General features: G+C 34.3%; 1 protein-coding gene across 3 annotated transcripts in view; it reads left to right on the forward strand.

The window, feature by feature from the left end:
* Positions 1-12,817, forward strand: part of ATRNL1 (attractin like 1) — a 739,265-nt gene that overhangs the window by 256,944 nt on the left and 469,504 nt on the right. For all 3 annotated transcript variants that reach the window (XM_058544074.1, XM_058544075.1, XM_058544076.1), the window contains one exon: positions 12,000-12,094. In XM_058544074.1, the coding sequence (XP_058400057.1) occupies positions 12,000-12,094 (95 nt within the window). The remainder of the gene's footprint in view (positions 1-11,999; positions 12,095-12,817) is intronic.

The raw sequence follows: 12,817 nt of genomic DNA on the forward strand, positions 1-12,817 counted from the left end.
TAATAAACCTATTATAAAATTACCTAGATATGATTGTCATAAGAACTCGGAATGAGAATTATAGATGCTTTGGGAAATTATTACAAGAGAGCCTGACCTAATTAGTGGGAAAAGGAGGAGGAGTAGATGAGGCAAGAGAATGATGGAACTCTGGTGTGAAAGATGACTTGGTAGTGGAGTGGTAATGGTGTGAGGGTGGGAAGAAGTAGAATCAGTGGGGGCAGCATGCAGAAAGGTCTGTGGTTAGAAAGAACGTGGCATGTGGGATACAAACACTGGAACCCATAGAACTCGGTGAAGAGAGGCAAGAGATGGGGTATGTGGGATATGCAGGATCTGCAGATCCACTGAGATCTGCAGTGCTTTATAGAACATGTAAGGGTTTGCGTCTTTATCGTAAGAAAAGTAGGAAGCCATTGAGGGTGTTAAGAGGAAAGTAAAATGTTAAATTTTAATTTTAAAATAATCACTCTGCACACTTGTCAAAGCTTGGTGAGGGCAATAGAGCATGAAAGAGACCATTTTAGTTCTTTTTCTGAGGTGTATTCCTGGAGCTACATGTTAAATATGATTATGAGACATTGAGACTGTGAATATACTTGAACTTATATTCACATAAGTTTTATCGTTTACTAAACAATTGTCTAAGTTGGCAAATACATATATTTATACATATGCCATTGTTCAAAACATATTTGGATTGTTGATATTGTTGTCAAAGTTCATGTGCATCCTTTTTAGAGCCCTCAGGATGGCTTAATATATGATCATGAACTCATATATTAATGAACAAATAAATAACTACATATAAAATTGCATGTATGAGAACCTGTTTGACTTTTGAAATCTTTTCAAATTCATTCAGAGCCAATATAGTGATTAAGGAAAGTGAAATAACATTTATTGAATGCCTTTGTTTTATGAGACAGTCTTCTCTAAGCCAAATACAATCTCGGACAATTATCTTTAACCCACAAAGCAATCCTATGAGATAGGCAGTTTTATCCCCATTTTACCATGGAATCTCACTGAGGATAATTAACCTGCATAACAACCCAGGTAATAAATGGTGATTACGATGGAGATCTCCTTAAATACTGTGGATAATGCTAAATTAAGTGTGAAATACAACATTAACTAATGAAAAAAGCAAATCATTAGTCCTCAGTGTCTTTCTCAAAATATTCAAATTAAAAATTTCTGGATCATGTGATATTTCTATTTTTAATTTTTTGAGAAATCGCTATGTTGTTTTCCATAGTGGCTGTATCGGTTTGCATTCCCACCAGCAGTGTATGAGAGTTCTTGTTTCTTCACATCTTCTCCAACACTTGTTATTTCTTCTAAAAAAAAAAATTGGAATTTTGAAACATACATATATTGTAGGATACAGCAAATAATACATTAGTGTTATTAGGAACTAATTTTCACTGCAAAGGATATGTAAATTAAAAAATTAAAAAAAATTGCTAAAACAATTCAAAATTTATATAATAATTATTCTGGTTCCCAAATGAGCTGAAATTTGTATGAACAGTGCCATTGATAATAGCATACACAAATCAAAATTAATTTCATTTGTGATCCTGGCATGTTTGCCTTCTTGGATCTCAGATGTATAGTTATTTCCATTATACACTTTGGTTATTTTTATCACTGGTTACTATTTTCTGAAAAAAATACGTTATTTTATGTAGCTTTTGTTAAAAGAGCAAAACAAATATTTACTATTTGCTCATCACCCCAAATATATAATGCACTCAGAAACTTTCTTCATAGTTCAAGTTCTCTTTCAAAATGTCTTTTTCTATATATAAATTTTTAGTCATCACTTTCCAATCATCTGACCTCCTTAAACATTTTATATGTTAAAAATCTTTTCTCTTGATATTGTATTTGCTGAAACTCGTTTTGTCATACTGTGTTTTACTCATGAGCTTAATTTTGTATATAATTTTTCTTTTTTACATATTACATATTTGATAGATGTCAATCAGGGGGTAATTTTTTTTAATGGCATGATGATGTGATCTTTACAAGTCAAGTTTTTTTTGTTTTTGGGGAAGATTGGCCCTGAACTAACATCTGTTGCCAATCTTCCTCTTTTTTCTTTATTCTCCCCAAAGCCCCAGTACATAGTTGTATATCCTAGTTGTAGGTCCTTCTAGTTCTTCCATGTGAGATGCCACCTCAGCATGGCTTGATGAGCGATGAGTAGGTCTGCGCCCAAGATCTCAACCGGTGAACCCCCCGGCCGCTGAAGTGGATCACACGAACTTAACTGCTACGCCACCGGGCTGGGCCCTTTATATAATTTGTTAGTAATTCTTTGTAGTAAATAGTAGTCACTTTTTTCTGCTCCGTGACTCCTAGTCCAGTACTGACTGAACTACCTGAAAAAATCTGCTGCTGGACATTGGAACTTCACCCTTGGTTTGCTCTAGTCATATAAGACTAGGAGGAGAGACTAATTATCTTACATGTTTTTGTTAGCTTATACCTAAGAAGTTAAGTGTATTAGGAATGAGATATGCCATTTTTGGAAGGATATATAACCATACAAATCTTTACTTAACACATAAGTGTAAAATCATGTGAAAAACAGGTTAAAGATCAAAAATCAAAAGAAAAAAATTGAACATTCCTTTTAAAAATTTTCCCCTTTTTTGGCCTAATTATTGAAGTAGTGTGTATTCATTTTAGAAAAGAGGTAGACAAAAAGGCAAATTAAAATACCTGATAATTCCTCTACCCAGAGAAAATTGTTTGCTAACATTGTGTTAGATATTTTCCCAGTCTTTTATCCATGTACTGACACTGTGGTAGGCTGAAGAATGCCCCTCCCTTCCAAAAGATGTCCACATCCTAATCCCTGAACCTTTTGATATATTACCTTAAATGTCAAAAAGGAATTTACATGATGAATGTAATGTAATGATTAAATTAAGGATCTTGAGATGGGGAGATTATCCTGGTGGACCCAATGTAATCACAAATGTTTTTATGAAAGGAGGGCAGAGGGAGATTTGACTACAGTAGTGGGAGATGTGATGATGGAGGCAAGGTGTTGGAGAGATAGGAGGAAGGGACCATCAGCCAAGGGATGAAAAGTCGTTAGAAGCTGGAAAAAGCAAGGAAATGGATTCTCTTTGAATGCCCCCAGAAGGAATAGTCCCTAACACCTTGGTTTTACCCTGTAAGACTAATTTGGACTTCAAACTTCCGCAGAGAATAAAGTCTTGTTGTTTTAAGCCACCAAGTTTGTGGTAATTTGTTACAGCAGCAATAAGAAACTAATATATACTTTTTATGTATTTGTTTCTTCTCCAAGCATGACATCACAAAGAAAATATTTCTCAAAATTATTATTCTTTAATTTATCCTTAATATCTTTATGCATGTCATTATCTATTCTCTTGTAACCATCAGCATACCATAGTTTTAAGATAATTTTATTTATTTTTTTTCCAACTTGGCAGTTTTTAAAACTAAATTAAATTAAAATTTATCTTATTTTGTTTTATTTTTAACATGAAAACTACCCTCAACAAAATTTTAAATGTACAATATAGTATTGGTAACTATAGGAAAAATGTTGTACAGCTGGTCTCTAGAACTTATTCATCTTGCATAATTGAGACTTCATGTCTGTTGATTAGTAACTCCCCTCTTTTCTCTCCTCCCATGCTCTTGGAACTACCATGCTTTTCTCTGATTCTGTGAGTTTGACTATTTTAGATACTTCATATAAGTAGAGTCATGCGGCTTTTGTCTTTCTGTGTTTGGTTTATTTCACTTAGCCCCAGCAATACCATTTCTGGGTATTTGTCTAAAAGAATTGAAATAAGGATCTGGAAGAGATAATAGCACTCCAGTGTTCACTGTAGCACTATTCAACATAGCCAAGATGTGGAAACATCTTAAATGTCCACTGATGGATGAATGCAATATACAACATGGATGAAACTTGAGGACATATAGACAGTTTTTTTTTTTTTTTTTTTTTTTTTTTTTTTTTTTTTTTGTGAGGAGATCAGCCCTGAGCTAACATCCGCCAATCCTCCTCTTTTTTTTGCTGAGGAAGACGGCCCTGGGCTAACATCGGTGCCTATCTTCCTCCACTTTATATGGGACGCCGCCACAGCATGGCTTACCAAGCAGTGCGTCGGTGCGCGCCCGGGATCCGAACCAGCGAACCCCGGGCCGCCGCAGCGGAGCGCGCGCACTTAACCGCTTGCGCCACCGGGCCGGCCCCTATAGACAGTTTTTTAAAAAGTTCTTTCGAAATTTTCAATGTGAAATAATTTCAGACACAAAAAAATTTGGAAATTTTTTTTTACGACCTTGACCTTTGAAAAATATTGGACAGTTATTTTATAGTATATCCCTCAATTTGGATTTGTCTGATGTTTCTTCATGATTAAATTCAGGTTAGGCAGTGATGTGTGTCTGTCAGTGTATCTTATTGGGAAGCGTATGGTATCAATTTGTCCCATTATTGGTACTGTTATCTTCGGTCACTTGTTAATATGTGGTGTCTGCCAGCTTCTACACTCTAAAGTTCCTGGTTCTTTTTGTATTTAGTGAGTATATTATGGGGAAATTATTTGAGGTTATGTAAATATCCTATTTCTCATCATACTGTTACCCACTATCTTTATTATACATTGATTATTCTTACCTGAATTATTATTAATGTACTTGCGAAATGGTGATTTTCTATTTCGTTATTTCTTCTACATTTACTAACTATAACGAAGAGCTGTCTCTTCTTGCTCATTTATTTGTTTATTTAATTATTTGCTTATATCAGTATGGACCCATGGATATATTTTTTATTTTATGGCTTATAATAAAGTACTATCATTATTTATTCTATATCTGAAATGGCTCTAGATTTGGCTATGGGAACCCCCTCAAATTGGCTCCTGTGTCCTTTTGGCATGACTCCGTCATTTTCTGAGTACTTCCTTATTTTCTGAAATTACAAGATATTTCAGACATCTTGTTCTTTTCCTGACCTATCCCTGGAATCAACCATTTTTGTAAGAAGCCGTGGTTCCTCATGTTGAAGAATGGTATTTAGAAATCAAAATCTGGAAGCTAAGTATGCTCATTGGTTCTGGAGTGTTATTCTTTCTTTTTTAAAAAACAAATTATTGTTTTTTAAATTAAATCACCAAGTATATTCTTGTTGCCTTTTTGGAACTCTACTATTTTGCTTTAACTGAAACTGGTTGTATCCTGAAACCTGGCTGTCCTCTAAGGGAAGTGTTGACTGTTTTTGCTTTTCCAATATTAATACCTTAGAATCTGGATATGGGAATGGTATCTGCCTTGCTCCCTTTGATACTGGCAAATAATTGCTTTTCTTTGCCCATTGAAAAATTTCATCCCCTTGGAAGCAATATTCCACCTCTCCTTATTGCTGCCTTTCACTGAAATCCTGTGCACTCCATGTAATATTTTATCCATTTAATACTTTTTCGCCTGCCTGACTGTCTTTCTCTTATTATCTTTCTTGACATCATTCTTTTTTTTTTTTTTTGAGGAAGATTGGCCCTGAGCTTACATCTGTTGCCAATCTTCCTCTTTTTTTTTCTTTTTTCTCCCCGAAGCCGCAGTACATTGTTGTGTATCCTAGATGCAGGTCCTTCTAGTTCTTCTATGGGGGACGCTGCCTCAGCATGGCTTGATGAGCAGTGAGTAGGTCCGTGCCCTGGATCCGAGCCAGCAAACCCCAGGCTGCCAAAGTGGAATGTGCAAACTTAACCACTAGGCCACCAGGCTGGCCCCGACATCGTTCTTGATTTCAGTTTCCACATGTACTTTAATTATGCATTAATTATCTTGTGTTTAATTTCTGAAAAACCCTATAGGACTCAAACAGTCTGTACTCTCCTCACAGCTTTGTTATAAGCAAAGGATATGCGTTGAAAGAAATCTGGAGATCTTAGATGTTAGGGCTAACGATGTAGTTACAGGAATTAAGACAGTGTGTTTTTTTGGTGGAGAGATAGGCATAATCACCAATGTAGTGAAATAGACCCAAATAAGAGCTGTAGGTGTTTATATTTTTATATTATATCTGGCCAATACTGAAATCATTTATTATTTTAGTAGCATTTTAGTTGTTTTATATTTTTTGGTAAACAATATTATTATTATTATTTATTTATTTATTTTTGTGTGGGGAAGATCAGCCCTGAGCTAACATCCATGCTAATACTCCTCTTTTTTTTTTTTTTTTGCTGAGGAGGACCGGCTCTGAGCTAACATCTATTGCCAATCCTCCTCCTTTTTCTTCCCCCCAAAGCCCCAGTAGATAGTTGTATGTCATAGTTGCACATCTTTCTAGTTGCTATATGTGGGACACGGCCTCAGCATGGATGGAGAAGCGGTGTGTTGGTGCGCGCCCGGGATCCGAACCCTGGCGGCCAGTAGCCGAGCACGCGCACTTAACCGCTAAGCCACGGGGCCGGCCCAACAATATTATTTTAAACATACAAAGATAACTCTGTTTTCTTCTTTTATTTTAACTTTAAATCTGTCATCTATTCACTGCCAGATCTTTTTGCTATGCTATTTTCATATTTGTATTTGTCTCTTAGTTGTAGTATGTGTATGAATAATTTTTTTTCATGATGAGTATGTAGGTCATATACTTTTAGGGCATTTGCTTCCCAGAAATTATCACTATGTTGTTTTTGTATGTAGACAGCATGGCTGAGCATACATATTCATAAATAGTGTTCCAGTTTCTTGTCTTTTGATATATATTTTTACTTAAGAATACTTGGCATCTTGCCTGATCTTTCTTTGTAAATAACTCATTTGTCTGTGTGAATGTGTGTGTGTGTGTGCGCGCACGTGCTCACATGCCCACATGGATGTGCCTGGATGTCTATAGTATTTTTTTAATAATAGCTTTATTGAGATATAATTCATATACCAAAAATCTCACCCTTTTAAAGTGTACAATTCAATATTTTTTAGTATATTCACAAAGTTGTGCAACTTTCAATTCTATTTCAAAATCTAATTTTAGAACGTTTTCATCACTCCTAAGAGAAACCCAATACATGTTAGCAGTCACTCCTCATTCTCCCTTTCCCCAGCCCCTGGCAACCTTCTTCCCATCTCTACGGATTTGTCTACTCTGATGTAGCATGTAAATGATGTCATGGAATATATGGTCTTTTGTGACTGGCTTCTTTTATTTATCATAATGTTTTCAAGGTTCACCCATGTTGTAGCAGATATTAGCACTTCATTCCTCTTTATGGCCAAATAATATTCCATTGTATGGAGATGCCGTATTTTATTCACCATTCACCAATTGATGGACATTTGGTTGTTTTTACGTTTGGGCTATTATGAATAATGCTAAATTCTTTTTATGTTTTATGCATGGTATTTCCTTTCAATATTTAGGTTTTGGTCTTCAACAGATTTTTTCTATCATATATTTAACATATATTGTATGTGCTTCTTTTCAATTTGTTATGTCTGCTTTAACAACATTATTCATGCATATATTGAAAATTTCTGTGTCTATTATTCTTCATGAGTAATTTTCATCTCTGTTCTATTCTGGGAGGCTTTTTCAGATATTACCTACACAGCACTGATTCATTCTTCTGTTTATTTTATTTTCTGATTCTATTATGTTTAATTTTGCCATTATATCATTACTTTTTTGTTTGTGTTTTGTTTTTTACAGTTTTAACTTACTTAGCTCTCTTTTTATTATAGTCTTCAGTGTTATTACTTCATCTTTCATCTTTAATTTTGCGGAACTTTTTAGATTTCTTTTTTCCTCTGATACACATAGATATTTTACACACTAAAAATTCTAAACATAGATACTTTAAATGACTAAACACTTTACTCATATTAAATAATTATATATATTTACTCTATTGTTGAAAAAATTATATTTTTCTTTTTCTCTTCACACTATGCAAGTCAAACTAACTTAACAATACAAAAGATGTCAAATATTTCTTTGTTTTCTGGATTTTTTTCATCTATGCAATTAGAATTTGAAGCCAGAAGTGTGAAGAGGCTCAGATTCAATTTAAGGTCTATCAAGTTCATACAAAAAGTGAGAGAGGTATAAAGAAGAGTGGTTCTTCTTTATATCCATTTTACCCATATTTGTAGGCTTCGTTTTTAGATACAATTGGGAAATTAATTGCCAACCTCTGGTTTTCCTGGAATTACCAGAGATAGTTTGCTGATTGTTTGCCAAAATATTTAAGAACTAGCTATATCATTTATGATTGTTTCAACCTTCAGGGCTCAGTCTATGAAATCAGAAGATTGATTTATGTAGTGTTTGGTTTCTCCTGCTTTGAAATGTATCTCCTTGGTATTTTTTTCTGTTCACAAAGTTTTCAAATAATTGTTTCTAGTCAGTAATATATTTAAACATGCAGAATACAGTTTATCTTTTTTTAATTATGAAAACTTAAAATATGCTGAAAAGTATAGTATATACACTTTCATATATATATAGTATACATACTTTTATAGTATATGTAATATAATTTAAAAATTGTGTACCTGCCATTGAACTTTAGTAAAGCTTAACACCTTGCTATATTTCCTGCAGCAACTCAGGCTCCACCTCTGCTTATGTTAGTGCAGGATGGGAATGCTTTACAGGGCTCCACCCTGCAGTCTCAGCAGCAGGATTTTCTTAGTGCTTTTTTTTTTTGGTATAAATTTATTGGTGCTTCCAGATTGCAGCTGCTCTAGCACCCAGGTGGGGATTTATAGGAAGCAAAAACAAACAAAAGCCCTGCAAACCCAGGGAACTCACCACTGGGTCATCCCTCGAGGTCATCCCTCGAGTTCCAAGGTCATCATCGCCTTTTACCTACCCGGACATTGTTCTAAAATTTCTCCTCTCTCTCCTGTCTTATCAACGTTTCCTTTTCTACTAAATTTTTATTTATGCCAATCAGTATAAAAACTCACTATTTCTCCCAATTTAAAAAGCAGCTCTCTCACCTCTCTTGATCACACTTAGTCCTCCTGCTACTTGATCATTTCTCTGTATTTATGAATAATGCTATAAATTAAGTTGATTCATAGTCAAACATGATTTCCTTTTTTATACCATAATAAAGTGACTCATTAATGCAGTACAAACACTTATTTTCAAATTATGTATATTTGCAAAAACTGGACATATATTTTAAATTTTAATGTTTTATGTCCTGTACCCTACTTAGCTACGAAGTTCAGAGAAAATTTCAGCGTTAAGGTACATGTTTTAAGTACCAGGTAATTATTAATTCACAACACCCCTAAAAATACACCAGCATCATATCTAAAATTGGGGGGAGAAATATATCATCTCCTGATTAAGTGGAAAATTGTGCACTTGGCTTCTGGAAGACTTTAATTTGAAGCAGCTTTAGAAGGAAACATTTCAGGTAGAAGTCTAAGCTTTCTTCAGTTTATAATAATTCACTTTCCCTGAGTGGTACTCTTCCTAGTCACTTGAATTGAGTAATACTCCTATTAATTTTGTTTGAGGCTTATTTTTTTAGCTCTGCTGACATTAGGATTGATCATTACCATACATAACATACATTGTGCTGATCTTGTACTTCCAATTCTATAAACAAGGACGAAGAAATCAAGCTTGAATGCCAATGCCTGGCCAAGAATTTGGTGGCACATGATTGTGGCAGAGGGCTAGAGTCCATAAAGGCAGAAGAATGTCTGCAGGCCTGGGGCACTGCAGCCTCTGCCTAGACCTGCTCATGTGTCCCAAGTCACCCACTCTCTACCTCCTAAAGGCCATCTACTCATGGCTTCTTAATACTTAGTTTCAAGCTAGAAAAAAATAATCGTGCAGACAAATTCTTGGAAATAGCTTTGAAGTGTTTACTTTTCCTCAGGGGTATTTTTCCTTCATTCTGAATATTACCTTTCCTGAGCATTGCAGCCCTGCTTCTGAACCCGTGTCAGCGGCAGTTGACCAAGGTGATCACTACTCTCCTTTTTAAACATTATATTGACTTGGCTCCCGTTACACTAAATTCTGGTTTTATTTCCATCTCATAGGTTGCCCCCTCAGTGTCCTTTGTTGGCTCCCCCAAGGATCTGTCTATTTAACATTGATGTGCCTCAGGGCTCATCCCTTGGACCTCTTCTCTATCTACAACTGGTGATTTCCAGCTTCACGGCTTTAAATCCCATCTAAAGTGTTGATAATTTCCAAATTGTTATCTACTAGATGTGCTCCTGAGCTCGACTCAGCATATCACTTGGATATTCAATAAGTAACTCAAACTTAACATCTTTAAAACTAAGCTCCTAATTATTCCCCCAACTCCCAACAAATAAAACCTATTCTTCTTACCCACCTCAGTTAATGCTGACATTTTGCTAGGTCTTGGGTCAAAATCTTTACCTTTCTTTCTTTCAAATGCTACGTCCTTTTATTCAGCTCATCTTGTTTGTTGTACCTTCCAAATACATTCCGTGTGTCTGACCCCTTCTCATGACCTCCACTGCTATTACCGCGCCACCGTCATCACCTCTTGCCTGCATTCTTGCCACAAGCTCTTTACAAGAATCACAGTTAAGTCTTGTCCTTTCTTTGAGGTTTTTGTACTTATTTCCTCTGCCTGGATTACATTTTCTCTAGTAAACTCCATGGCTTATTCTCTTACTATCGTTTATCTGTAAATGTTCCTTCTCAAAATTGCAGGCATACTCCTATCCCAACAGCAATTTCTCTCCTCTCCATTGGTTTTTTATTCTCCAAAACACTTACTGTCATCTTTTATACTATATACTTAAATTATTTATTAATTTCCAGTGTCCATCCAAAAGAATATAAATTGCATGAGGACAGAAAATTTTATCTTTTATTGGTGTATCTCCAGTGCCTAGAACAACACTGGCCCATTGAGTTTGCTTCTGCATTTTTTGGCAGTCAGATGAAAATCAGAAATATGACCCATTGCATAATTCTCATTATCACGTATAAGGATGCCTATAAATTCCTAGAGAGAGTAAGTGTTGCCTTACACTAAATTATGCAAGAAATATATAGGGTGGACTTTATGAAGTGTATATTAAACAAAATAAAGAATGCTGCCTTGATAACTTTAACAATAAATCCAGTGATATTATTCCTATTTTTACTTTTTATTTTAATAGTGTTTAATGGCTGAGGGCCTAACATGAAAGGTATGTATCCAAATAGACGTCATTTCTATTTAAAATAATTTGAAATATTTTTTATAAAGGAGGCAGTTTAATATTCTGAATATTACTTCACCTTGTATAACATGTGAAGCTACTCATGACTTGTCACATTCAAATGTTTTACCTTGGTTTCAGCATTATACATGGACAAAATTAAGAATTGTTTACCTCTGAATTCTTTTTATCAATTGTTCACTAAAGTCACTTCTTTAGAGTGATATTTACCACAGAGTCATTTTAAAATTGCTAAAAGTAAAAATTGCCACAGTAATAAAGGAACAAGTAAATGCATTATAACATCTGATGAAATATTATTTAGCTATTAAAATTTATATTTTCAAAGAATTTTGATTTTATGAAAGTAGTGTACCAAAATGTCTGCCTGTCTTTCTATCTACAAAATTTTAACTGGAATAAAATGCACCAAAATGTTACCTGTATTTTTCTCTAGTTGTAAGATTATGGATGACTTTTATTTTATTTTTTTACTTTTGTGTAGTTTCCAGAATGTCTACAGTGTTCGTAGAACTTTTATAATGACAACAGAAGTAATGAATATAATTTTTAAAGAAATAGGACTTCTTCCTTATCTATAGTTTGCTTTTTGTTGCTTGACGACAAAGATTTATATTTTGGCAGTCTTGGATAGGCCACTAATAATTAATGCTAATCATTTTCGATACTGATATGCAATATGTTTTCACCTAACTTTTATCACACAGTTTTTAAAAGTACATATCAGGATTGTATTTTTTTCCCCACAGACAGCCTTTTGATTGACTATCAGTTTACCTTCAGCTTATTACAGGAAGATGATCGTCACCATACTGCCATAAACTTCATAGCAAACCCTGAACAGGTGAGAAGATCATTTAACTTGTGTAATATAATTATACTAATATCAAGGGATACAACCCTTTTGTCATCTTTCATTGTAATTTTACCTCTTCTCAGAATTATCACACTGTAGGACTTTTGGAAAAAGACTCATCCTATTAATTTTCTTTTCATAAAACTTAGGTATCCTTGTGATTCAGAGAACTTGTGAGTTTGATATTTCGGATTTTGCAAACAGTCCTACAATTTTAATTATATATTATTTTTATTATTTTTTCAGGCTTACGACAGTGTGCCTATACTTATGCTCTCAAACTAAGGGTAGTCTTATTTGAAAATTAAACCCATAAATTCAAAACATGCTAATATTAAATATATTTTCTTTCTCTTATGTATCATTACGTAGTAGTAGGTTTTGACTGTCTTTCTTCTAAATCCACTGGTTTATCTGAGTTATATGGATGCTGGCTTTTTAAAAATCATTTTTATTGAGATATAATTGATGTGTTACGCTGTGTAAGTTTAAAGTGTGCAAGGTGTTGATTTGATACATGATTACCGCTGTAGCATTAGCTAACACCTCTATCAGGTCATGTAATTATCGTTTCTTTTTTGTGATGGGAATAATTAAATAGTATCTTTGCAACTTTGCAGTTTATAATACCCTTTTGTTGTCTAAATTCACTATGCTGTGCATTAGATCTCTAAGACTTATGTATCTTAGTTGCAATTATGTACCCTTGCA

This window comes from Diceros bicornis, chromosome 6 (assembly GCF_020826845.1).
Source record: "Diceros bicornis minor isolate mBicDic1 chromosome 6, mDicBic1.mat.cur, whole genome shotgun sequence".
NCBI lineage: Eukaryota > Metazoa > Chordata > Mammalia > Perissodactyla > Rhinocerotidae > Diceros > Diceros bicornis.